This window comes from Petromyzon marinus, chromosome 31, assembly GCF_048934315.1.
Source record: "Petromyzon marinus isolate PM22_M1 ecotype Great Lakes invasive population chromosome 31, UKy_Petmar_22M1.pri1.0, whole genome shotgun sequence".
NCBI classification, from domain to species: domain Eukaryota; kingdom Metazoa; phylum Chordata; class Hyperoartia; order Petromyzontiformes; family Petromyzontidae; genus Petromyzon; species Petromyzon marinus.
In genome coordinates, this window is record NC_133697.1 from 15,603,783 (window position 1) to 15,631,596 (window position 27,814).

Here is a 27,814-nt window from a genome sequence, read left to right on the forward strand (position 1 = left end):
CGGTGTGCTGTACTAGTGACGAATTGGCCACGTTCTGTTTACGTGACAACCCTTACTAGTTGGCTGTGTCGGGTGGTGGCGGGTTTAACGACACATTTATTATGGATATTGATCTCGAAAGCCTGCTGCGTGTTACACCAGAAATAGCGATTCCTGCTCGACCCCATGCTCGATCCCAGGTCATTGTGTAGCATCGCTTCCCATTGGCTCGATGTTGCTCGTGCTTATTCACACGGATTATATTGCGCCACGGTGCGTTTAAATAAATAAAGCTTCAGTTGCATTCATTCTCATCAAAATCATCATGAGCCAAATAAACAACGAGACATCATCATCTCCTCCACCCCCATATCAGTCCCTCCACACACAAAAATTATAACATTTTATTTGTACACATCCCATCAGCCCACACGTCCCTTCTCGGAGTGCGTCACCTCAACAGGCAATTGGTTCAATTGGTGCGTGTGATGGTGGTGGTGGGGAGTGGTGGTGGTGGTGGGGAGTGGTGGTGGTGGTGGGGAGTGGTGGTGGTGGTGGGGAGTGGTGGTGGTGGTGGGGAGTGGTGGTGGTGGTGGGGAGTGGTGGTGGTGGTGGGGAGTGGTGGTGGTGGTGGGGAGTGGTGGTGGTGGTGGGGAGTGGTGGTGGTGGTGGGGAGTGGTGGTGTAGTGGTTAGCGCTACGCTGCGCTACGCACCCGGCCACACGGGTTCGATTCCCGCTCACGGCCACCCACACCATTGACCATTGTCTGAACCGGTCCTGGGCCTCCCCTAGGTCAACTCAGCCTCAAATTAGTACCTAGTGCGGTGTGTAAACAAAATCGCTACTGGGGAGACAAAGGCGGCCAGATGTGGTGCGAGCCACCCACGCCCTCGTGTGACGTACCGGCCTTTAATCGGTGCTGACTAACAGCACTTTCCCCAACAGTCTGGTATAAATAAGTCTTCACTTAAAGCTTTCGTGACTGCAGGAATTCATATTCTTTGGGTCTTGCGGTAAAGTCACATAGAAAAAATAAGATAAAATGAAAATAAAGTGAATAAAATATAAAAATATCAGATGATGACGATTGCTTGTGTTGCGATCGAAACGTCGTGATATTTTTATTATTTCTATTCACTTTATTTTCATTTTTTCTTTTTACTGTCATATTTTTTTCTTCAAACTACGTGACTTTACCGAAATACCCAAAGAATAGTCTGGTTAAGGCTACACGGGGATCGTTGTCTTAGTGTAACATACAGTCTCAATCTCTCATCCGTTAGCCCACACGGACAACGCCGCTCAACTCCTCCCACTCAATCCCGCCCCGACTGGACATCCCAAGAAAAAGCTTCACAGCTCCTCGGATTCTTCCTGCGGGCTTCAATGAAGATTATTTTCTAACGATTCCGAATCATCATTCACAGGGAATCGATTTCGACCTGGAATCGCGGAATCGGTCCGCGGCGGTCACGTGCGCGCGCTATCACGTGACCGGGGCCGCCATCTCCGCGTCTCGGCCCGCCGCGTCTCCCGCGTCGCTCTGCCGAGGGCGGCACGGCCAGAGGGGCACGGCTGGGACAGAGCCACGCCCGGCCGCCTTTGTCTCCCCATTGCTGATGTTTATAACGCCACGACCAGGTACTCAATTAATGCTGAGTCGCTTCGCTCGCTCGCCACTGATGTTGGCCGTGAGCGGGAGTGGAGCTCGGAGTGGCGCGGGGTTCAGGGCGCGAACCACGGCGCCCGTCACTCGGGCGTGGTCCTCGCCAGCAGCACTTGCCCCGACAGTGCGTGCCGACTGCACGGGGAATCTTTGTCTTTGTGGCGCCCTCGTGTGCCGCGCCGCTCTTCATAGCCGCTGGTCGCTAACAACGTTTGCCCCAAAAGTATGTCGAGGCTATGCTGGCTATCTTTGTACAAATACGTGTGTAAGTCTGGGTGGTGCTACAGTTAGGGCCTTAACGTGCACGTAGCCTGGTACAAGTGCCGTGGTGACGTCACCGCCACTTAGTGGCGAATGGCGGTGGTTGGTGCTGCAGTGCAACCTCAAATGTGTACCTAGCCTGGCACAGGCGCCGTGGTGACGTCACAGTCACTGGCGGGTATTGGCAGTGCAGCAAGAGAGCCCTTCTGTGCTTCCCCGTGCGCCGCGCCGTCTTTGATTCTCTCTGCTCGTTGCTCTTCCCTCTGCCACTGTGGCCCCGTGCTTCTCCCATCGTGCTTTGCGCTGCCCGTGCTGCCCATCGTTGCCCTCAACACGCTGCCCGTCACTCTGCCCGCCACTCTTTCTCCCTGTGCTGCCCGAGTGGCCCATGCTGGTCGTGCTGACTGCAGGCACCAAAAGCTGACTGGGGGTCCTCTGCAGACACGGGAAGAGACGGAAACCTGGAGAGAGATGTATATGTAGAGGACCGCAGAACTTGGAGAAATAATTTGCGCCGGCTCATTGCGCAGCTGCTGCCTTTCCGCTTGTCTGTGGTTCCTCGCACCTGAGTTTCTCTGTCTAGACACAGATGCATTAATAAAGATTGACACATACAGATATTGACATCTACGGAGGGACTCGGGGACAGACGTGGATAAAGAGGAATACGTATGGAGGAATACAAACGAAAATGAATAGAGATCCATATAGAGGCATTGAGGGGGAAAAAACACATTGATAGCGACAAATAAGTAGAGGGACAACGCTGGAAAGGAGAGACACAAACATGGATATATTAAACTGAAAGAAGGAAAACTATGCAGAGAGACGTGAAGAGAATGCTACAGTGCTAAGACATACACAAGTAATCGTAAGACAGCCACAGGAGGGAGACGAGTGTGTGGCCCCTGACAAAGTGGGGGTCCTGTGCACGTGAATAGTTGTGTGTGCAGCACACAGCACCCCCACACACGTCCCCCAGTGCCTCGCGAACCGAATACTCCAACAGCAGACCGCAAACTTCCACATTCCGTCCCTCGCACCTCGGTCACCCGCTCTGTGCTTGGAGAACTGAGAGGCGCTGCCTGTGGCTGAACGTGCCACGCCTCCACTCCCACCCTCGTGCTGCTCCTGCTGCTGCAGTCCCATGCTTCCTGAATTGCAGGGACAGCCTTATGCCTTTCCAGAAAGCCTTTCAATTTAAGCATTACATTTGGCAGTTGGTTAAAGGTAGCTTTTAAAAATAGTCGGAGTAATAATGAAGGTTCGTTCTACGTGCCGTGTGTGTGTGTGTGTCCTGACAGTGCTGCCGCGCTGCGTCAGGCGCAGTCATGGCTTCGCTGTTCGACCAATACGAGGATGCGCAGTCGCGGCCGGGGTACCAGCAGCAGCGGGCGAGCGAGCCCTTCATGCAGTCTGGTACGCGCGAAATGCAAGGAAGACAACGCACTTTCATTATTGGCTGATGATCCATTTGAAGTTCATAATCGCTAATTTTGCATGAAACAGGTGGATCTGAAATTTTGCTTTTCTGTGCTGGTCAGATGTTAAATCCTTGCAACTCACGGGAGTGTGCATAATTGGTGGCAGTGACCTTGTTGCTCCAAGGGGCTATTTGTAATGCTCAATGCGTAGTTCGTATTGCCCTGGCCTGGTTTAAACTTGAGATGACCATTTGAATGAAGGAAACTTATCAGTTGTGTTTGGCCGTTTTAACAAGATTCGATCAGGCTGCAAATCACTGCACAAAAGTCATTCTTAAAATAAATATGCATTTGCTCATAATTTTGTTGAACTTTTGCAAATTATGTTTGAAACACAAAATTAACAACTTGTGAAAAACTGAAGAGTTGAGTTTTAAAATTATGATCCAATAAACCCTTGAATGTTAAATTTTGATTTAAAGCTTTCGTGACTGCAGTAATTCATATTCTTAGCTCTTTCGGTTGGTGGTGGAGCGATAACATCAGCTTGCATGCAGAGCATAGATAGAAAGTGTGTAGTCATACACATATCTAAGAACAACCCATATAAGCTTAGCAAATCACAATTGTAAACCACTTCAGTAAGTATGCATTGGTTTATTAATGATCATACAAATCATTTGTCATTGTATTTCTATCCAAATACGCGTGCTGCGCTGCTACGTGTGGCTTACATCTGGCATTACATTTTTTTCTCCAACTTGTAAAATTATTTAACACTGAATATTAATAAATATCCTAATTACACTGCTGCGGTATAATTTCTGATTAACATAAATTAATACATTTAACTTTTGTTTTGTGGAATTGTGTGACAACATTTATTTTTTTGCACACTTTAGTTTATTTCTTACATAGTTTGAACAACACATGAATCTTGTAGTGTTCATTGTTAAATTGTGATGTTTTGTTTGGGCTTGTTTAGGTATTGTCAGTGCACGGCTTGAGGATGAAACGCCCATTTTCAGCAAAAAGAAGATCAATTTCACACCCACCCAGCCCATCACCTACCTGGTCATTTCCAACAACCAACTGTGTCTGGCGATGGGGAAGAATATGCTGTTGAGGTGAATAAGAATTATTTATCATTGTATAGCTTTTTAGTCTCAATAGAACAACACTTTTATCTACTTGCATTTTATCATCTCAGATGGAAGATACGCTGGGTGGGAATGTTTTCTCGGGGCAACAGTGTAATATATATTAAATTGTATTTTTTGTTATCTGTTAATAAGCCTTTTATAAAATAAAAACTTTGTGTCCGGAGGTGGCCAGGTAGCCCCCCTCAGGGAGCTGTACTGAGCTGACACTGCTGGGAACCTGGCTTTGACTTCAGGTCTCAACCACCCGTAGTTATCGCGGTTCTCAGGTAGAGCGAGTTGATAGTCTTTGCCTGTCACTAATGATGGGACTAAAAAATCAGTTTATTTCAGCTCGTGATGGCTATTTTGGCTGCCAGAATAAATATTTTGGCGTGATTGCCATGTGACGGAACACTTTTGTAGGGAATATATCAGGTGGTATCCATTGTGCTGATGGTCATATCTGCCAAGGGGACTTAAAACGTCTGTGGTGTAATCTTCAGGACTGATGATTCACATAAAGTGGCGCAGTGCTCGCTATTTGGCGTGCTGAATATCAATTTGTTCTTCTCATAACAAAAGTGGAATATAATTCGGAGAAAAGAGGAAAAAACGATTATCACTTCTGACCGATCACCATGCATTTTTATCCTAGATCTGCCTTGAAAAAACTCAGCTACAATGACTGCCTTGATTTTAAATGAAGGTTTAAATGTCGATGCTCATTCCAAAAATGTGAAACTTGCACTTAGGGCATTGAACATTAACGGTGATTTTTTTTGTTTCAGAATTGATTTGGATAACCCTGACAAGATTGATGAATTGGAGGTCCTCAGGGCCCAGGATGATAAGATACATAAACTCTTCTTGGATCCCACAGGTATTGTCTGATGCTGAGATTTGACCAGTTTCATTAAAATAAAATTGGTGAAGATTTTAGAGGTACTGCCAAATCCATTTCCCCCAGTAGTCAAGAAAACCTCATGTCTCCCCAATGCAGCATTACCAAGAGACCCATCAGTATGGAACTCATTTGCTGCACTGTATGCCACAGTACATTTGTGGGTGTTTTTAATAAGAAGAAAATATCTTACAATATTATATGTGGTTATCAATTACCTTTTATAATTATTCATGACTGTTTAAAAAGTTCATATGCTTGCTGTTCATATATTTTCACTGTGATACAGCCATCGAAACTGATGTTTATTGTTGCAGGTTCTCATCTCCTAATTGCGTTAGAATCACAGGAGTGCCTGTACCTCAGCCGAAACTCCCGCAAAGCCAAAAACCTCTCCAAATGGAGAAGCCACCTGATTGAGTGTGTCGGCTGGAACAAGCTGGCAGGAAACGAAGTCTCTACGGGTCCCATTCTGGTGGGCACGCGCACTGGCACCATCTGGGAGTCTGAGATCAGCTCCGCCGATCAGGGTCTCTTTGGAAGCAACCCAGATCAGTACTTCAAGCATCTGTATACCCTGGGGGAGGTTGACAGTCCCAGCCCAGTGTGCTGCATTGAAGTGGAGAGGATAGTTGAGGGAAAGTGCTTCATCATCGCTACCACAAATAAACGCCTCTACCAATTCTTTGCGGTTATGCCCGAAGGAGGCGAGAACCCAGTGTATCAGTCGGTCTTCAACAACTACATGGAGGAGCCACCTGGATTCCTTGAGTTTCCCGCTGAGGTCGGGTACTCGGATCTGGCGCTGTACACCCAGAAGCTGCGCTCATCCCCTCGCGCCTTTGCTTGGATGACCGGCTCCGGTGTCTACTTTGGATCCCTCGATTACAATCGGCAGGGCTCGATGCTGGCCGATGCACAGCAGTGGCCCTACCCTACCTCTAACGATGGCGATACGAAGCAGCCAAATTCCATCGTCCTCACTCAGTTTCACTTCCTGCTCATGTTCCCTGATCGCATGTCTGCAATATGCACACTGAATGGTCAGCTAACCTACGAGGATATTGCCCCCGTTAAATTTGGCCGCCTGTTGAGAATGATCAAAGACCCAACGAAGGGCACAGTTTGGAGTTATACGGAGAATGCCGTTTTCCGGTATTACATTGCTCGCGAGTCGAGAGATGTTTGGCAGATGTATCTCGGCATGGGAAAGTTTGACCTCGCGAAGGAATACTGCAAGGACAGACCAGAATGCCTGGACAAGGTTCAGACAAAACAGGCCGAACATTACTTTAAGACTGGAAAGTACATCGAGAGTGCCATGTACTATGCACTGACCCACAGCTACTTTGAAGAAATTGCTCTTAAATTCATCGAAGCCAAGCAAGAGGAAGCACTGAAAGTGTTTCTCACGAAGAAGCTCACGAACCTGAAGACAGAAGACAAGACACAGATGACCATGCTGGTCACCTGGATCATAGAGCTCTATCTAAACAAGCTTGGACAGCTGAAAGACGACCGAGACTCGAGTTTCCCTGCTACGCAGGAAGAATTTCACAAGTTCCTGATGCAAAGCAAGCTAAAAGAATGCCTTCAAAACAACCGTACAGCAATCTATGAATTGATTGCCAGTCATGGGAATGTGGAGGACCTGGTCTTTTTTGCAGTCCTGATACAAGATTACGAGCGTGTCCTCTCGCACCATATCCAGCATGAGGATTATACGTTAGCTCTGGAGGTACTGGCCAGGCATGGGGACAGGGACCTTGTGTACCGTTTCTCCCCCGTGCTGATGCAGCACGTGCCTCGAGAGCTCGTGAAGACTTGGATAGAGATGGGCCGACGTCTGGAGCCCAGGCGGCTCATTCCAGCACTGGTTAGCCATCACCAGGCTCAGGGAAATGAACAAGTGAACCAGGCAATTTGCTATCTAGAGTTTTGCGTGAACCAGCTGCACGTGGAAGACCAGGCCATCCACAACTACCTCCTGTCTCTCTACGCTCGGCACGCACCCCACCAGTTGATTACGTACCTGGAAAGCCAGGGGCAGAATGCTCAGAACGTCGGGTATGACCTCAAGTACGCCCTGCGGTTGTGTGCAGAGCACAACCTACATCGTGCTTGTGTGCACATTTACACAACTATGGAGTTGTACGAGGAGGCTGTCGACTTGGCACTGAAGGTTCGTGAGCTTTGAATGTTGCTGATGCATCACTTAACATTTCATTTTACTGTTAATTCATGCTTACCGAATTGTGTTCTGGTGTGAAATATTGAAAATCTACCTCGGGGAGTTGAAAGAGTAGAAGGCCAAGGAGTAATGGAATGGAGTGTCAGATGCAGGTTTTGTGAGGGCTAAGAGATTAGCTGGGACATCAGAACCGTTGGCAGTTTTCACTTGATGCTGAACTCTGGGCATGAAGGTGAATTTTCCAAATGCTCGGCTTATGGCATTGGTGAGAGATGAGGCTCTTCCACTTTATTCGCAGATATGGGTGTAGGAAGTGAGAATACTGCAGTACGTCATTGATACTTTTAAATGTAATGTTTCGAAAAACTAATTTAATCCATGTAAAATGTTTATTAAATAACGTTTCCCATGCCAAGAATATTGCACATGATTGCATTGCGGTTGACAGCTGCTCTCTGCTGATAAGAGGATAATGAATCAGAAGTCGTTTTGGATTTGGCTTTATGAATAAACTTCATCGTAAAAACGTACAAGTGGAGCAGACGTGTGATTACAGATGCTGTGTCCAGCTTCAGGCAGCGGTAATGGACACGTGTGTTCTTGTTTTGTAGGAGGATGTCGAACTGGCTAAGCTGAACGCGGATCGCCCGGAGGATGACGAGGACCTGCGCAAGAAGCTGTGGCTGAAGATTGCACGCCACGTGGTGGAGGAGGAGAAGGATGTGAGGAAGGCAATGGCATGTCTGCCTAACTGTGATCTGCTTAAGATCGAAGATATTCTCCCCTTCTTTCCAGACTTCGTCACCATTGACCACTTCAAAGAAGCAATCTGCAGCTCACTGCAAGAATACAACAAGCACATTGAGGAACTAAAGGAAGAGATGGAGGAGGCGACGGAGAGCGCTAGACGTATCCGTCAGGACATCCAAGACATGAGGAACAAGTACGGTGTGGTGAATGCTCAAGAGAAGTGCGCTTCTTGCCTCTTCCCACTGCTCAATCGGGGCTTTTACCTCTTCCCCTGCGGACACATGTTCCACGGAGACTGCCTGGTGCGGGAGGTGTACCCACATCTCTCGAGCAGCAAGAAAGCCACGCTGGACGACATTCAGCGCAAGCTGGGGGAGACGTCACGAGACGCCCCGGGACGCTCCCACAAGCAGAAGGAGGCGAGCACCAGCAATGCCCAGCAGTCACGAGAGACGCTGAAGCAAGAGCTGGATGACATCGTCGCAGTCGAGTGCGTCTACTGTGGGGAAATAATGCTCAAGTCCATTGACAAACCTCTCATAGATGAGTCTGATGCAAAGGAGTGGCTGTAAATCGTTATGAAGCTGTTCCTGAACGATAAAATAAAAATAAGTGCAGGAAAGAGAGTAATTGTAATCTTTGTGGCAGCAGCAGCAAATGAATGCTGCTTATGTATGACTGAGATGGTGATATCACAGCTTGCACGTTTTGAAAAAATTAACGATTTGAGCGGATGATTCTCAAAAAAACATCCTTTAACAGCAATTAACGAACTCGCTTGTGTTCTTGTAGTTGTAATTGTTAAAATGTTTGATGGAATTTTTAATTTTATTTGCAGAGCTTGTACATGTTTTAGAAACCACGTACATCAGGGTTTGAACAAGTGAATGGATTGTCCGTCCATAGGGTAGCACCGGGGTTCATCTGCTTTCCTGCTGCTCCAGTCATTTATTAGACAAAATAAAAAAACCTTGCAAATAAGTATCTTACTCAATACCAGGATGTATATTTACACTTGTTTTGTCAAATAAATCCACTTCATATGCATTTTGGGAAGTATGTTAACTTAATGTATTCACACATTTGGAAACCCATTGTGTTGTGGAATTTGATGCCTGTTATATTTTTTGTGGATTGCCAAATTATGACGTCTCTGGGAAAGCGGACATTAAACACTGATATTTTTTCAAGAATCTTTGTATAAATTCCCAATACACAAACTATAAAATGGCATGCACAATATGAGTGACCTGTCATTGCAGGGCACCTGAATGGCCACGGAAACAAGCATCTGATGCAAAAGAGGTGATCCCCAATTGGAACCCATATGGTTGCATTATAGAGAATACTTTCACCTAATTTCTTTCAAGTGGGAACGATGTATAGCGTGAAATCTAAATTCAACGTGATCACATTTTCTTCAAACTTGTGTCATCAGCAGAGCCACATGTTGGTGCACACTTTGGTTTAAATGGTGTATCGTGTTTGTGTAGTGTCTCAATCAACTGGGCCAGCAAGGTGACCAGAAATTGTGGCTTACAGCAACGGGTTCATGAATCCGTCTGTGGCACATTTTAATATATACCCCTTGTATGCGTTGGTTTCTCTGGACCACCCCGGTTTTCTTTCGCACTTCTGGGGGCATTGACACCTAAACAAAAATCGTGTGATTCCAACCTCTCCGCTTCTCCAAAAAAGTGTTCTTGGAGAGGGAGTGTCTCCTAATGGCTTTGTTGCTCGTGAGGCACGATGTGGGGCAGCTGTCTCGGGGAGAGGAAGTGGAGGGGCCCCGTGCTGTGCACCCCACCCCAAAAACTGCACATTCCGAGACCTCCAGGGAAGTCGCTGATGTTCAAAAGATGCCCAGTGGGTGGCGACATCAAAACAGTTTTAACAAAGGTGCAAAATGTGATGATACAAAACTACTACAAAAACAACTAAGGAGCAAACTATAAAAACTAAATATCCACATCCTTAAATTATACACAATACTAGTTAAGCATTTTACCGTGCAAGATATTAACACGAATCTGTAATATGAAGACTAAAACGCCAATCAAGCTTTACATTAAAATTATACTCGCATCAAATCTAGTTTATTGTAGAAAACCAACTGAGAGGACATTGCTAAATTTAGAAGAGCTTATTCCAGGTTTGTTAAGTATGAACAAAAGAGCATCTGAATCTCGTGTTGATTATTGGCATATAATTTGAGATTTGTGTAGGATGTATTTGGTTATGAAGATTTAAATCTGGTACAAACAAGGAGATGAGCATGATGAACATTTTTTGAGTACATTAAAGATTAACTTAGAAAAAGGTCCCTCCATATTGTGGAATGCAGTCGGTTTTTGAAAAGAGGTCACTATGGAACCAACATGACTACAAAATCAGACAATAGATTCTTGATTAAGATCACAACCCCAAATAACAGTGAATTAAAACTCAAAGGATCAGGACATTGGGTTATTTCATGCCTACGAACGACGTGTACAACCATTTCCATGGGCGGATTAAGAACCAAGCGATGCACACCAAGTCGCCGTGGTGCCCTCACTGTGGAGCACTAACACCACCGGCTTCGTGCTGGCTTGGGAGGTGATGCAGCAACCGGTGCACAGCAGTGTACAGCTTGTCGAGAAGTTCTGCGGTTTCTGCCCACTTGTTCTTGCTGGGGCTGGTATAGCTCACCAGGTTCTCCATGCATTGAAGAACCCCTTTTAATAACCTAGAATGTAAAGGAGCAACATCACATGTTAGCAAATTACGTAATTGAGAGGGTGTTCTGGAAACACTTGATATCCCACATGTAAACTTGATTTGGCGCTTTCGTGATTTACGATAACCCAGGCCTGCTTTATTCGACCACTTCAAAATCCGTTATTTTATTGTCATCTCCCCACAGACTGGCTGCACAATGAGCTTCACAATTAAGTTTTTGATTCCATGCAATCGGCCTTTCAAAAAAAGTGTCCTTGCTGGACGATGAGATGTCGTGGGCCCTCAAGAATTTCCCAGGGCAATCCTTTCATTGTGTTCACTCATTGTGTTCACTCATTGGACCTCGGTTGCTCCCAGTAGCACCCTGGCCCATAGGAGGTGGGCGAGGGTGCTGCTGGACGCGAGTATTTAAATCTCTTCATGGCCTTGCCCCACCTCATCTTGCCTCCCTCATCTGCTTCTATATCCCCCCTCTCGTCCTTTTCTTTCCCAACCTTCTCCATCTCTCTTCCACGTGCCCAATCCCGTTTACTCCCTCCTTGCACCCCTCCACTGGAATAAACTTCCCTTGGGCATAAAGCATCCCCCCCTCCTTAATCTCCTTCCGTTTCTCTATTAAAGCCTCACCGCTTCCCTCCCCTCGACACTCCACTCCTTCCTATCCCTCCTCTACCCTTTTGTGATCTCTAAGTACCCCTCCACCGCTACCACATTTTTCAACCCTTGCACATACCACCGGTCAACTGCATCATTCCATTCTGTGTCACCATTTTGTAAGCTATGTCAAGCGCGTTGAGTGAAGGCGCTCTAAATATAAATTAGATTATAGATTCCATGGTCCGTATCTTCCGACCACTCAAGGTACCTGATGTGCTTCTGTGAGGTTCGTGGGTGGCAGGTAGACAGGCGAGGCAGGCGGTGAAGCTGCCACTCCACAGTGGCGGTTACCGTCCACAGGGCACGCGACAGGCTGGGGACACTGGGGGAGTCATCGCGAAGCGTGCGTGAATTCACGCTCACAAGCCAAATTTTACACTTTGAGGGTAGGCCGTTGTAACAAGATATGCCTGGAACTATGTGAGGTAAGTACGTGGCGACATCCAAGCATTCCAATTGGCGTCAGATGATGTAACAAAGCATGAAGAATCGTCACTGTAGTTCAACAATTTTTGCCAATGCTGTACGTTATGGGAAATGTGATGGTTGCTAAATGGATTATTTGTCAGCACGAAATGCGACAACTGCAGAGCTAGATTTAGCCACAGTACAAATGTACAAGTCCACAACATGGCAGTGCTGGTTTCAGGCAATATTTCTGCAAATATTTTCCACAAATGCAGACATTTTTCCAAACTTGTTTTTTTCTAGTAGGTGAGAAAATGACGATTTCCTCCACATGAATTGCCCCCCAGATCTGCAATTTAGGAAGTACTGCACTGTCTTTGCTTGCAGTATGAATCACAGTTACATTGGCACGGATCAAGCCTGGCTGATGCCGACAATTTTATCACAAACCCCAAGGTAACCTCAACCCAAATAATGTATCGTTTTAGATGGAACGTGAAGTGCTGGGGCCCACAATGAGGTCCTAAGCCAATCATTCACAGTCACAAATTACAACGTTTTGTAACGTCACCCGAGAATGGAGGCACACCCCACTTTGATGTCAGAGCACGTGTCTTACCTCTTCAGCATGCGCACGTAGTTGGTTCTCTGCCGGGAGCGCAGCTCTTTCCTGAGCCACTGGTCGTGCCGTGAGGCGGCTCCGTCCACCGTGTGTGCGGAGGCCGCGAGGCAGTGGCGCGCCACGCTCCGCAGCAACGCCACCGCTTCCAGCGCCACTCGCGGCTGCTGCCGAGTCGGCGGAACAGGGAAGCTGCACGTCAAAGGGTCAAACCACGGAGCACAACTGTTCCAGGTTTACACAACTTTATATACGAGATAGTCACATGGTGAGTCCTCGTTTAACGCGGTAGATGCATGCCTGAAAAGTGCCTCGTTAAGCAAAAACGATTTCCCCATATATAAAGTAACAAAGTTTGGGGAGATACGCTGTACGCACACAATAAGATGGCGGGACAAATAACTGAGAGTACACCGCTGCGTTACTGTATCACTCCCTGTTCTGTATCGTACCGCTCAGCTGCGCAGCTCAAGAAAGTTAATCGTAAACCGCTCAAACTGTTATAACGGTGCGCGTCCCGTATTGTGCGTAGTGGTCCCGAATGGAAGAACAGCGTTATAGCTAAAACGCGTCGTGTGAGCACGCGTGAAGCGAGGACTTACCGTATATAACTTTTGGCCCAATAAGTATGGATTGGGATGATGAAATTATTATAAATTGGGGAGCGGTGATGTACCGGTAAGTGCACTGCGCTATGAACGGTTGACCCGAATTCAATTTCCAGCCATGGCTCACATGAGCGGCATCCTCAGGCAATCCCTGATTTAAGTACTAACCCAACTTTTCTTTCGCAATCTGATATTGGGCACACAACTGATTTGGACGTAGACTTATCCAGGAATGAATTTCCACTTTGGTAATACATCATTATAAAACAATCGGCTATTTAAATGCATTGCTAATTACACTCATCAGTAATTTACCATTTCTTAATAATACGTTTTAGTCCTTTGTCAATCCACTGCTGATGAACTCAAAGGATATTCTGATAATATATTAATTTTCAAACCAGTACAAAGTGTACAAATAATGTTGGTTTTAAAATAAAAATGCCGAGTATCCGAAATGCCAAACTATCAGAAACTCTTTTATTAAATCTGTGCCAATCATGTTACCTTCCTCAGTAACACTTCCTGCCCACAAAAACATGTTATCGTATATACAGATTTATACAGCGCCTTATTCCATGTTCTAATACAACTCATAGCCATGGCACAAGACCTGAGGAGCTGGGCGTGCTGCTGCACGCTGGCAAGGAGACGGTGGCCTTCCTCTGGCTGGACAAGCCACTGCCCATGGTTGACTAATAAGCGTCTTTGAGCGGAGGGACGCTTCTGCTGCTGCTCCTCTGGAGCAGCGGGGCACTCCTCCGCTCTGTGCTTCTTTGAGCCGCCCCGTCCCTGATGGGTGGCAGCGCGACGTCGCTCATCTCCTGAACTCGTCCGCTCGTTATCGCCGCAGTCACGTAGCCAGGAGTCGCTCGCCTCCGTCGTTACTAAGCAGGGCACAGACTCCTGAGCTGACGTTAACATATTCATCACACAACTCCGCGTGGAATCTTCTCCTTCAGCGCACAAAACTTCTGGAAAATTGCTAAGGGAAAAACAAACCCAAATGAAATTGCAAAGCATTATTTAGGCTAGAGACACAATGATCAGTATACATCTCTTGTGTAAATGGAACAATGATTATGTGTACTATTTAAACAAATTATCTGGTACAACTGCTGCATTGGCAGTGATGCAAAAATCTGAAATAATATTTTTAAAAAATCAACAAGTTTGTCAATAACACTGCGTGTTCTGAAGAAGGGTGATTACCCAAAACGTCACCTGCCATGTGTAACTAGCGGATCACGGATAACGTGCTTCCTACCTCCACTCTGAATCCAAATTTTCCTCACTCGGTCCATGAATGTCTTTCCACATTCTCAACGAAGACACACACTCGAATATCTATACAAAGTGCACAAGGTTACCAAGCAAATTAATAAACATGTAAACATATTATTGCTCACGTGAAACGCCGTGATTTATTTTATTTTATACCTTCGTGACTTTACCGAAAGAACCCAAGAGTATGGATTCCTGCAGTCACTAAAGCTTCAAATCAAGATTAAAAAGTTTCTCTGCAACGCGGTGAAGCGTCTCCCACGGAGTTGCAGCGCTGGGAGAAGCAACTGGCACTAGCCCACGCCGCGCTGCGTCGCCAGCGCCACAGCTACGCTCCTCACCTGCCCAGGTGGCTCACCTGTTGTGCGAGTCTCCCAACAGGATGGAAAACAGAACGGTATGTGTCCGTAACGCTCAAGAGCGTTTTTATGTATCCATTTTCCTGAAACAAGATGAAAGTAACCATTAAAAACATTGTGACAAAACACACAAAATATATACAAAATATACACAATATAAACAATATACACAATACACAAAATAATACACAATATAAACAATGCACACAATACACAATACAAACACAAATAAAACACAATACACAAACAATATATACACACAATACACAATGTATACACAATACACACAATATACACATACACAATATACATAAAACACACAATTAATACACAATGCACACACAATATACACAAACACAATACACACAATATACTCAATATACACACAATACACAAACACAAGCGACAAAGACAATACACACAACACATACAGAATATACACACAAAATACACACACATATGTTTATGAAATAATGAGACAACACCACCCTTCTTTCCCGTCGGTTGATTTCTCCTCAGATTCATAACAAACGCGTCGAGTGGGAATGTACAATCACCTTCATGAACCTGCTTCTGTTCCTCCCTTAAAACAACTCCCATCTCTACTCCCTCGGCCATCCTACTGCTACTCTCTACCCTCACGCCCCCAGCCTTGACCAGGCCAACCCCAACCCTTCCTTCACATCTCCTGCCATCATAACTACACCACCACTAAATTTTGATTTAAAGCTTTCGTGACTGCAGTGATTCATATTCTTGGTTCTTTCACGTTGAAGGGAAACAACAAAATAATATATAAAACAATAAAATTATCACGACGTTTCGACTGTAACGCAAACAGTCATCATCAGGTGTATATATATACACCACCACTCTTAATAACCCCACCCTTTATCTCAACCACGACCATCTCATGTACAATTGTATAATTGTAAACTGCCTTGGAATATGGCGCTATTTAAAAAAAAAATCTATATAAGATAAGACAATGTTTGCAGGTGCAAGGGTCGCACCTGCAGCCTGTCGTGCCCTCGTGTACAGCACCTGCACATCAGAACCAGAGCGACCGACAGGATGTGAGCAGCCACAGCCATGGGGACTGTGGGCACGGGAACCTCCCCATGGCTGAGGTGGTCACGCAGCCGGGGCCCTTCCTGGTAACTCAGCAGATCCAAGAGAATGTCCTGCACACACACAAAGCAACACACATGATTGGGTGTTACTGTGTTGGCAGTGGTGCACATTTGGATATTAGCTCCATTTTAAATCCCGCAGAGGACCATTGTGTTTTCGCTATAACGTGCGTACAGGACCCTTCCGTCTTCACCACGACCCTAACGGCATCTCACATGCAGCAGTTGTGAGCCAGCCTGCCTCAGGTAGCTTTAAGGATGAGAACTTTATGTACATCGTGCGTGAATTGTGGGACTAATTCTAACTTTTAAAGAAACACAAACCAAGTATAATCATTTAAAAAATGAACAGCACATTATTTGAGAAATAAAAAGATCATGGGAAAGTTAGATTTAGAATTTGGGGACATACATATCTATGAGCACACATTCATACAAGTTTACCATGAGTGGATTTCCCAGCTCTTCTGGTAAAAGATTGTTGCTCCCGTTAAACGTATTCTCCAGTATCTAAATACACAATCATACAACAATCATTATTACAAGCATCACGACTCACGTAATATCAAATTCATTTTCCACACATGGAACAGGGGCAAATCGTTTCCTTGAAATATCCGACCCAAAAAGAAAGTGATTTGTTCAGATTTATCAAAAACCATGTTGCACTCACCTCGTCAAACGTTGTGTACAAGACCGTGCTCTGGAAGAGAGAAAGTACATCTGCTCCACTGTAGTCATTTTATACATCACAATTATGCCAAGTGTCTCCCTTAACGTATCTTCCATACAGGCCTTCAACCTTGCATCTCGAGTGACGTGAAGCTGCGGCAGCGCTCCCGCCTCGCCGTCTGAAAGTTGTGGTATCAAACCCTAATCGGGAGTGGACCCATTCCATTATCTCTCCAGGGCCTATAAGATGGGTACCACTTTGTGAGTAGTCAACAATAGTCATTTAATAATTAGCTCACACCATTGGAGTGTGTAGGTTTTTAGCAAGTAACTAGTAATGCAGTGGAAATGCAATGTACTTCAAGCAAAGATGGCAAAAGGAAAAATTTCTATACGGTCATTCAAGTGTCTCAAACCAGAACAAGTGAACTCGCCTGTGAGCACGCGTACCACACAGTGGGCAAGCTCTGAACATAATGCCATTTGATGCACTAAACCCTTTAAACACACAACCTTCACTCTGCACGTGTTAAGCCTTCTGTCAATCCATTGCTGGATGACGGCCTCCCTACACTGTGCAGGTCATGGGGGTTATTTGACAATACCTTACCACGCTGGTCAGTGCTGGGTTGGTGAATGCAGGGAGACTACAAGTGCAGTACAACCCTCTGGTGCCCACCAATTAGCCCGACAATGTATAACAACCTGCTGTGTAGGGTGGTCGCCCATCCAAGCACTATCCAGGCTCAACTCCTGGTTAAATTCTGACATCTGACGAGATCGGGCGCATTCCCGGTGACTTGGCCATAGGCTCCTCCACCCTCCCGGTTCAAGCGAAATATTTAGCGCCATGTGATTGGAGGCCATGTTGAGTTCACAGACAGCAGCGAGTGCGTTTAAACAAGCCTCACCTCTGCTGTGAGAAGCCTCTCGGGGCAGGAATTCACACGCGCGAATGTTGCCCTCAGCCCCATCTCTAGCTGAGGCAGCAGCAGCACCACGCAGTCAAAGAACCTGGCACGCAAGCATCGAGTAGAACAACATTCTTAGCATCATTCAATTAAACGGCACTTCAAGTCAGAAGTCACAGTAAAACGCCTTCCTCCACTCCGAAAGAAGTGATGTCGCTACACATCAGAAGGAGTTAAGATAAAATTATTGTTTGTTACATATAGCATTTACTATTTTAAGGGCCAAAGTGGAGTACCTGTGATGCCTGTAGGCCTGAACAGCTGCTCTCCACTGAGGTTCCATCGGCTCGGGTACGAATGTGGAGCTGCCGATGAGCTTCTCCATCACACACAACTCCTCCTCGCCAACGTCTGAAAGGGACACACAGCAGAAACAATGAAAATGAGTGTTAGTTAGGACTGTAGGCTGTTCGTATTTAAAGCTGCGTGATATATTGTATGTAGTTCTCAAAACACACACTCATGTAGAGCTTGACACCGTATGCTGATTTTAATGCTGCGTTGGGTAGCCTGTGTGGACGTAATTCCCCGGGAGCCAACACTGTGAATAGGCTTCGATGGCCACAGGATTTGTTATTTGTGGCAGTGGCTTTGATTGCTTGAAAGAACCGTTTAAATTCTGTGGGTCAGGTTCGAGGCTCTCAATCTTGTCCTCAATTTCGGCATTGAATTTTGGAAAAATCGCTGTCCGGAAATTCCATCGAGTTATTGGTTTCAACGACACCAACGGAACTGCAATCCCAATGTGGACCAAGGCTGGTGAAGCTGGCTGTGCAGGAAGTCTGGCAGGATTTTTTGTGTTGCGTGCAGGGGCTGTGCGTTTTTGTGTGCCCATGTAAAACAGCAATCAGGGTTGTAGTCTCTCCGCCACCTGTTGGATCGAAAAGTAGCTTACTGCGTCGGTTGGAGGAGAAGGTATCTTTGGTAGACGAAGACCCTAACCCGAACATGGATGCAAGTGTCAATAAAGCTGTTGGATTTTACATCCAGAAGATTCTGAAGGAGCATTACCTGGGAAAACAAGCATCTCGCTCAGGTGTGGCAGCGTGAAGAAAGGCCGGTGAGTCAGCGTCAAGGCCCTCTGCCGGCTAAGAAACTCTCCCAGGCAAAATCCCAGACTCGCTGCAATCAAGAGGAGAGCTGACCCGTACCTACAGCGTAACGCAAAACGCATGCCGCATACGCATTACCAAAACAACAGGGCGAATCAATCACTCTAACACCATTTCACACAGTGTTCCAGAGAGGTATGTCAGTTACAGCTAAGAGAAAGTCAATTCTAAAATGATTAAAATAATGTAAAGCCCTTGTCAATCCACTACTGGATGAAGGCCCATCCACGCCATGTAACGGAGGGTGCTTGAGCATACTTTACCATGGTCGTGTAATGTACTTTATTGAATGATGGTTATTTTGGTGTGTGGTAATGCAGTCTAGCGTAGTAAATGATGGTTATAAGTGCCTAACGTTCATGATAACACTGCATGGCGGTGCATTCTCACTCACATAGGGGCCACTTCTCCTGGGGCAGCAAATCCATGCCACAGAACATTCCGGAGGTTCAGGCTTTGTGGAGAGCCCAGCAGCACTCGCAAAACGTCCATCTAACAGCAGATGCAATGGAGTACTACATCAGCACGTTTCAAAGTAGAACATTAATTCATCACTTGTGCATGATGCAATTATTACAAAATGGTCTATCGGTGATGCAAAGCATTACTCACTTTGTTCTTGCCAAAGATGGAAGCCAGTTCGCTTGAGGCCAGCAAGTCACGAAGCAAAAAAGGGCACTCTTTACCGACCAACAGGAAGGCCTGTGCATTGCATTGTGGAAATTAGTATCGTTTTTTCAAAACACAAATGCACAAGACTCAGAAGAGTACTCAGAACGTGCAATAAAACCTAATTGTTGCAAGGCTCTATTAAGTAAAGGAGGAAACTGAGAACTCACGTCTCCAAGTGCTCTCTCCAAGAAAGCAGTCACCTTCAACAGACATAAATTAGTTCCCGTGATTTCCAGACCATCGAGGAGTTGAAAGCAATTCACAAATTCCTATAAAAAGACATACGAGCAGTTAAATGCCTTGCATTTCCTATTTTAGTTTTAATTTGCAAAAAAGATCAGTTTAACTTCGTAAAACAGTTAAAATTGAGGGGAAATGTTTAATCTTTTAACAAAGATAGAGTGCTATTACAGTATATCTTGCAAGAAATCTGGACACAACATAATGCACATTCTAACATAACAGGAAAGTGTAAGCAACTGATGGCACATACATATGATGTAAAGCAGGTTTAAGATTAGAAAATTAGTATTGAAAATGTTTAATCTGGATAAACACAAGTTTAAGTTAAGCAATGAATATGGAAAAATGAACAATGAATATCACCACAATGTATAATTTACAAAAAGAATAAAATACGATTTCTGTCCCTCAATTGTGATTCCAAGATTCAATTGTCACTCAATAAACACGTGACTTGCGAGGAAAAGCATGAAGCTACTGAAAAAAGCCTATCAACAAAGGAATGTATTTTGGCACATTGAGCAAAGTCTGTAACTAACAATATCTGGTATAGAGGTGAATACACGGGCTTGGGGGGAATGTAAACTAAAAGAAAGGGCTGCGCAGCCTCAAAACATACACTGTATATGACATATCAAACAGTTATTAATAGTATTCTTTGTTTCTTTCGGTAAAGTCACGTAAATAGAAAATATAATTTAAAAAAAACAATAACTCAGGACGTTTCGATCGCAACACAAGCGGTCTTCATCTCCGCCAGATGACGACCGCTTTGTGTTGCGATCGAAACGTCTTGAGTTTTTGCTTTTTTATTAGATATTTTATTTTATTATCTTCTATCTATGTGACTTTACCGAAAGAACCAAAGAATATGAATTCCTTCCTGTCACGAAAGTTTTAAGTCACAATTTATTAACAGTATTTGGAACGTTTATTAAACCGCGTTACCTCGTGCAGAGTTTAATACACAGAAGCTCACCTGTGGGCAATTGGTCCATTTGAGCCATTCATGATAGACGCTGCCAAACTGGGGCCACGTGAGAGACGTCAGGTAGCGGTGCGCTGCCCGCCACAGTGGGCCCAGACCCCGGACGCTTTCCACAAAGTCCACATCTTCACCTGGAATATTGAACATGCAAAAATAAACATGACACATTGGTTACTCAAGATGATGTTTTTTTTTTAATGTGATCTCATAGACAGGCTAGATCTGATTGATACCGATTTGGCGGCCTCAGATTTACTTGATTGCACTGATAATATAGTTTGTAACAGCTACACATCCTCCATCAGGGTTGAGAAAACGCTGCGCTACGATGGCCTTACAGAGCAGCAGCACACGAGTGTCTCTGTTCTGGTAATGACATTACCAGATATTTATTGTATTGTTTGCTACTCGGTAGGTAATTCCACACAGAGATTAGAGATTAATTTGTCTTCTATGAAGGAAACTTTGCAAGAGTGCTAAATATTTGTGAGAATTATTTTTTTTTCAACGTTCTGTCAAAACAATGGAATATCTGGCCAGTGCACCGCATATTTAAACCTTTGAATTTATCAAACGGAGTTGTTGTATTCAAGCTATTTCCAGTATCACTTTTAAAACGATTAATAGAACAAATTACATAAACAACTGTATCACATTACACTTCTGTATTCAGCGCCTGTATATTTGTGTGGTAATTCATTTCTCATTAAAGGTACCTTGCAATACACGGTTGACAACTGTAGCTACTAAAATACATATTGCAAGACACAATGACACAAAAACCTTGGGATGCCCATGAAATTCAACTTTTAAAGTGCATAGTGCAGAGCTTGGATATACAGTACAGTATGCGTATTATTTAAATTTGGTAAAAGACTTGAGAGCGGATGGTGTACCGTCTGGATGGTATTTGACATGAGATTGAAGAGCATCCCAGCTGACAAGTCCAAGCGAGGTGATCACATCTTCAGTGGTGAACCTCCGCACGTCCTCAAATCCCAGCTCACACACCATGCGTCGTACAGACGGAGACAGAAAGGTCTGACGTTTCGTCTCAGCCATATCCAGGATGCATCGTCTGATACACAGCAGATTTAAAAAAAAATCGATCGTTAATATTAAAAAATTATTCAACACGTGCATTCGCAAAACAGAAAAAACACACTCATGGCAACCTGAGTAAAGTGTGCAAGTAGTTCATGACTGCAGGTGAAGTTAGTTTTGTGAACATGTCACAGGTCTTGGGGCTACTAGTGGAGAATGCCGCGTCTAACTACACAATGCATTCTGATAGCAAGAAATTAGATCGAAGCGATTCTAGCTCGCTAGGATCTAGAGCTACTAGTTAACACTTGTTATATGAGCAAAACTAACTTCGACATACAAGTTTTTCATCGTGTAAATGCTCGATTCATTTTTTTTTTACAATTAAATTTTTTTTTACCAAATTTAATATCCACTTGGAATTCGTGCTGAAGTGCATCAGACTGCAGTTCTAGAGAATTGTAGCTGTGTAGGACTAGATCTATAGGACTGTAGCTGTGTAGGACTGTAGCTGTGTAGGACTGTAGCTTACTAGGACTAGCTGTGTAGGACTATATCTATAGGACTGTAGCTGTGTAGGACTGTAGCTCACTAGGACTAGCTGTGTAGGTCTAGATCAGTGGTTCTTAACCTTGTTGGAGGTACCGAACCCCACCAGTTTCATATGCGCATTCACCGAACCCCTCTTTAGTGAAAAATAAAATGTGATTTTTTTCAAATTCAAGATATAGATATGTTTTTTACTGGTACACAAAATGAGCCGTGCATGAACATTACCTTGTTCAAAGAATAAAACCAACACAATGCATAAACTCACAACAAATTACATACCTGGAAATCAATGTGACTTCTGCTGTTGCCTTTGAGAGATCAGTTCAGATATGCGTGGCTTCACCTTGGCAAGTGCCACTCTCATGTCATTTTCACAGCAAAGTCTGTTCCTTTTCTTCGTTTTTATGTCCAGCATCCTCGAAAAGGATTGCTCACAAAGATATGTTGTAACAAATGGTATAAAAAAATCCAGGGCTTTCTTAGCAATAACTGGATACTTGTTCATTTGTCGACACCAAAACGTTGAGAGTGTTGTTGTTCTGAAGAGTTGCTGTTGAACCTGGCTCTGCTGAATTTCAATGATTTCGTCGAGGAATTCATCATTGACATCTGCTGTTTCAACAGCAAACGTAAACGGCTGTCTCACCCATGCTGGATATGACTCTCTTGTAGGGAAATATCCGTCGAGAGACTTTGCAAGCTCATCTAAGTGCGTGGCAATTGTTTGCTTCAGTTCCGTGGATACAGAAATATCTCCGATTCCAGACACATCTTCGATCTTACTTGCACAGTCGTCCAGAAGCGGGAAGTTTGCGAAGTTATTGTTCTCTGTTCGTCGTTTCCATAACGGTAGCTTTTTTTGAAAAGCCTTCAGGTGTTCTTCCGCTTCCATGATATTGACTCCACCACCCTGCATCTGCTGATTGAGATGATTGAGAGCTGCGAATATATCAGCCATGTACGCTAAAATGAGAATGAACTCAGGATTTTTGAAGCAATCTGCATGGCAGTGTTGGTGCTCTTGCAAAAACAGGGCTAATTCCACACGCATGGCAAAAACACGATTCAGCACCTGTCCCCGGGATAACCACCGAATATTAGAATGGAGCAGAAGTACCTCAAATTCAGAGCCCATTTCTTTACACAGCTCACTGAAGATGCGGTGCCTCAGAGCACTTTTTCGCACATAGTTCACACATTCCACCACAGTTTTTAATACTTCTGTCATTTTTGGAGGTAAGGTTTTTGTTGCCAACGCATGCCTGTGCAGAATACAATGCGTCACAATGATGTGTGGTGCATCGGCCTTTACTAGCGCACCAAAACCAGACTTTCTTCCCAGCATGACTGGAGCTCCGTCCGTACAAACTGCAGAAACCATATCCCATGAAAGATTGTTGTCTCTGAAGAAGTCATCCACAAGCTTCTTCACATCGGCTGCCTTCGTTGTTGTTGTAAGAGGCTTACAAAATAAAAACTCTTCTTTTATCATGTCGTCTTTCACATAGCGTACAAAAACAGCAAGCTGGCTTAGATCAGAAACGTCTGTGGTTTCGTCGAGTTGAAGGCTGAATTTTGCCGGGCTTGAAATCAGATCCGCGACTACTTGAGCCAAGATGTCTTTACTCATGTCTTCTATTCTGTCACTGACGGTGTCATTTGAAAGGGGAATTTGGGATAATTTACCTTCGGCCGCTGTTCCGAGTATCAGATTCGCCATCTTTAATGCAGCTGGTTTCACAAGTGTTTCACCAATGGTGTGTGGCTTGCCCTGCTTTGCGATCAGGTAAGCAACTTCATACGATGCTGTCAGGATCGGTTTGTTAACAGGTACAAATCCAAGAGCAGGCAGAGTGGCCCTTTCATCGAATCTGGCTCTCTTCACCCTGAATTCAGCAAGTGTTGTGTTCTTGTATTCCCCGTCTCCATGCAGCTTCAAGAAGTGTTCCTTTAGTTTTGCCGGTGCAAGACTAGAGTTGCTCAACTTGGCGTTGCAAATCATGCAGATAGGACGCTCACTCCCATCACGTTCCGTGATACATGAGAATCCATGTTGTACATATTCGTCCGACCACTTTCTTCTTTTGCCCGACATAGTTAGTATGAATAAAATATTATAGAAATCACACGACGTACGACAACAACAGTCACACGTTGACTACTGAGTACGCACTAAATTCCCCGCAGCGCTGATTGGCCAAGCAGTGTAGCATGATCATCTGCAGCCAGTGATGGCCAAGCGGGCCGTGTGTGTCATCACAAATTTACACAATAATTCAAGTGTGTCCGGACCTCCGTGGCGGGGGCTCTGCCGAACCCCTGAGATCGACTCACCGAACCCCTGGGGTTCGATCGAACCCAGGTTAAGAACCACTGGTCTAGATCTATAGGACTGTAGCTGTGTAGGACTGTAGCTCACTAGGACTAGCTGTGTAGGACTAGATCTATAGGACTGTAGCTGTGTAGGACTGTAGCTCACTATGACTAACTGTGTAGGACTAGATCTATCGGACTGTAGCTGTGTAGGCCTTTAGCTCACTAGGACTGTAGCTGTGTAGGATTGTAGCTGTGTAGGCCTGTAGCTCACTAGGACTAGCGTAGGACTGTAGAAGTGTATGACTGTAGCAGTGTAGGACTGTAACTCGCTAGGACTGTAGCTGTGTAGAACTGTAGCTCACTAGGACTGTAGAAGTGTAGGACTGTAGCATGTAGGACTGTAGCAGTGTTGTAGGACTGTAGCAGTGTAGGACTGTAGCTCACTAGGACTGTAGCAGTGTAGGACTGTAGCAGTGTAGTAGGACTGTAACTCGCTAGGACTGTAGCTGTGTAGGACTGTAGCTGTGTAGGACTGTAGCTCGCGAAGACTCTAATTGTTTTGGACTGTGTAGCTCTATAGGACTGTAACTGTGTATAACTGTAACCATGTAGGACTGTAGAGGAGACTGTAGACGAGTAAGACTGTAGATGAGACTGTAGAGGAGTCAGACTGTAGATGAGACTGTAGAGGAGTGAGACTGTAGACGAGTGAGACTGTAGATGAGACTGTAGAGGAGACTGTAGATGAGACTGTAGACGAGTGAGACTGTAGACGATTGAGACTGAGACTGTAGATGAGACTGTAGAGGAGACTGTAGAGGAGTGAGACTGTAGACGAGTGAGACTGTAAAGGAGACTGTAGACGAGTGAGACTGTAGAGGACACTGTAGACGAGTGAGACTGTAGAGGACACTGTAGATGAGTGAGACTGTAGAGGAGACTGTAGACGAGACTGTAGACGAGTGAGACTGAGACTGTAGATGAGACTGTAGACGAGTGAGTGTCGGAGTGCTGTGGCACAGTAGGGGAGCGGTGGGTGTAGTGGTTAGCGCGCTGCGCTACGAACCTGGCGACCCGAGTTCGATTCCCGCTCACGGCCAACACCGGTGACGATTATCTGAACCGCTCCTCGGCCTCCCCTAGGTCGACTCAGCCTCAAATGAGTACTTGGCGCGGTGTGTAAACATCGCCACTAGGGAGACAAAGACGGCCGGGCGTGGTGCTGGCCACCCACCCCCTCGTGTGCCGTGTCGGCCCTCATTGCTGGTGCTGTTCGCTCACAGCACTTGCCCCAGCAGTCTGTTCAGGCTACCCGGGGATCTTCGTCTGTGGTGTGAGACTCGGTGCAGTCGCGGGGGTCTCCCCGCGGGGCGAGGGACCGCGGCAAACCGCACCCCGCTCTGAGACCGATTAGGGGACACCCAGCAGGAAAAACCGGTAACCGTTTTCATAATTCATTACCGGTTTTGTAAAAAAGGTCAGGAACCGATAACCGTTTCCTGTCTCGTGATGAATGCACCGATTTGGTGAGCGGCAACAGCTGTGATGTTGTGATTGCGCGTTGAGGAGGTGAATGTGCCAGGTGGTGAATGCACGAGGAGGAGCGGAGGGGTGAATCATCATCACTGTGATGGGGATGCCTCCTCTTCTTCCTCTTCCTCCTCCTATTGTTCCTCCTCCTCCTCTTCCTCCTCCGTGTTGGTGCACGCTCCATGGTCTGCGAGGACTTCGATTTTAAAGACGCGCAAGAAGTTTAAATCTGCAGGGCATCGTTACAGGCGGACCGGGGTGACAGAATACGAACTGAAAGAGGTGACAGCAGAATGGGTGATTTTGAGAATGTATTTCATAATCGGAAACAAGATAAGGTGAGAGACTTCAGTCATTGCACAAACGTCACTGCCGTGACACATGGATCGGATACATGGACCATGTGAAAGAACAACATTTTATAAAAGCTGAAGCATGCACAGCAGCATACTGGGAATGACACTGAGAGACAGAAAGTGGAACAGATGAATCAGAGAACATGCCAAGAAGAGACAAGGCCATTGATTGTTTATAAAACGTGGACTTGGGCAGGACACAGCGAGAAGGGGAGATGGCAGATGGACAAGACGAGTGAATGGATAGAATGTCAGCCAACGGAGTGGATTGCCTGAGAGGTGACGACCACGGCAGAGATGGAGTGATGAAATCAACCCGTGTGCAGGAGCAAGACGGATTGTATCATCTCAGAAACCATGGAAGATGGTGAACAAAAAGAGTCTGCGGTCATCCAGGAGTGCATCGAACATGGCTGATGTTAATTATAAAAGGATGACATTTTTCTATTCAATGTCTACGTCTCAAACAGATCCTGCACTGACCAGATGAAACAAATGGAATGAGTCATCAAACATCGGCACATAGCCTAGTAGTGTCTGTGTCTAAGAATGTTAGTTTAAAAAAAATAAAAGGTGCTCTATATTGCATATCATTCAAAATTGAAGGTCAACAATGTGTTATATGTACTGACAAAAACAACTGTAGCATCGACGTGTATAGCGGTGTGCACGCATCTCCACTCAGAATGTGTACAGTACATCTCAAGTACCCCTTTTAAACGTAAGAAATAGCGACAACACAAAACCCGACATCTGGACACGCTTCATTTTTATACATCACCATCATCTTCATCACCATCTTAATCACCATCTCCATCACCATCTTCATCACCATCTTAATCACCATCACCATCTTCATCACCATCTTCATCACCACCATCATCACCACCACCATCATCATCACCATCTTCACCACCAACATCATCACCATCTTCACCACCAACATCATCACCACCATCTTCATCATCATCGTCTGCGATGTGGCCAGCCAATGGAGGCGAGGCCACGCGATCAGAGCACTCCCCCCAACCCCGAGAGGCCCTCGAGACGAGCGGTCACAAATGTCAACACAGGGTCACTATTGGCACTTGCCTGTGCGTCGCGTAGCAGATGGGAGTTGTGCAGGGATGGGGCGGTGCACCAGATACACGTTTGAGGGTGCAGAGGGTTTAGACACACTCGAGTGTGCGTCGTTGTACGTGTTTATATAATGTAATTGTGGTATCAGGATCGAAGAGAAATTGGCCACGGCA

At 45.3% G+C, this 27,814-nt stretch overlaps 2 protein-coding genes across 6 annotated transcripts; one reads left to right on the forward strand and one right to left on the reverse strand.

Annotated features, from left to right (window-relative positions):
- The first annotated feature begins 1,450 nt into the window (after nt 1-1,450).
- VPS18 (VPS18 core subunit of CORVET and HOPS complexes) lies at nt 1,451-9,363 on the forward strand. Its single transcript, XM_032964217.2, has 6 exons — nt 1,451-1,622; nt 3,213-3,327; nt 4,318-4,459; nt 5,263-5,354; nt 5,693-7,557; nt 8,178-9,363. Exons 2-6 carry the CDS (start codon nt 3,240-3,242, stop codon nt 8,886-8,888), a joined length of 2,898 nt encoding a protein of 965 aa, XP_032820108.1. The 5' UTR covers nt 1,451-1,622; nt 3,213-3,239; the 3' UTR covers nt 8,889-9,363.
- A 1,021-nt stretch (nt 9,364-10,384) lies between these two features.
- Nucleotides 10,385-26,109, reverse strand: ERMARD (ER membrane associated RNA degradation). 5 transcript variants are annotated; one of them, XM_032964222.2, is made up of 18 exons: nt 25,742-26,109; nt 21,660-21,841; nt 20,755-20,894; nt 19,700-19,732; nt 19,473-19,562; nt 19,255-19,352; nt 18,760-18,899; nt 17,985-18,099; nt 17,689-17,791; nt 16,779-16,808; nt 16,550-16,615; nt 15,986-16,156; nt 14,972-15,055; nt 14,597-14,676; nt 13,943-14,314; nt 12,722-12,913; nt 11,903-12,016; nt 10,385-11,044 (listed from the first exon to the last, which is right to left on the reverse strand). In XM_032964222.2, the coding sequence occupies exons 2-18, from the start codon at nt 21,823-21,825 to the stop codon at nt 10,870-10,872; spliced, it is 2,169 nt and encodes a 722-aa protein (XP_032820113.1). In that variant the 5' UTR covers nt 21,826-21,841; nt 25,742-26,109; the 3' UTR covers nt 10,385-10,869. The 5 variants fall into 5 exon arrangements, with proteins under 5 accessions (XP_032820113.1, XP_032820109.1, XP_075927275.1 ...); XM_032964218.2 differs by having other exon boundaries at nt 19,700-19,801; nt 25,742-26,107; XM_076071160.1 differs by lacking the exon at nt 25,742-26,109 and adding an exon at nt 25,120-25,274 and having other exon boundaries at nt 19,700-19,801.
- Between the last annotated feature and the right edge of the window lie 1,705 nt (nt 26,110-27,814).

What these genes read in the sequence shown, in the direction of transcription:
- VPS18 (XM_032964217.2), top strand. Translation starts at nt 3,240, where the DNA reads ATGGCTTCGCTGTTCGACCAATACGAGGATGCGCAGTCGCGGCCGGGG. An exon ending in GGGAAGAATATGCTGTTGAG is followed by an intron (nt 4,460 to 5,262) that starts GTGAATAAGAAT and finishes TTTTTGTTTCAG; the next exon opens with AATTGATTTGGATAACCCTG. An exon ending in CTGTCGACTTGGCACTGAAG is followed by an intron (nt 7,558 to 8,177) that starts GTTCGTGAGCTT and finishes CTTGTTTTGTAG; the next exon opens with GAGGATGTCGAACTGGCTAA.
- ERMARD (XM_032964218.2), bottom strand. Translation starts at nt 21,825, where the DNA reads ATGGCTGAGACGAAACGTCAGACCTTTCTGTCTCCGTCTGTACGACGC. An exon ending in AATGGACCAATTGCCCACAG is followed by an intron (nt 19,802 to 20,754) that starts GTGAGCTTCTGT and finishes GTCTTTTTATAG; the next exon opens with GAATTTGTGAATTGCTTTCA. An exon ending in GAGGGCACGACAGGCTGCAG is followed by an intron (nt 15,056 to 15,985) that starts GTGCGACCCTTG and finishes ATCTTGTTTCAG; the next exon opens with GAAAATGGATACATAAAAAC.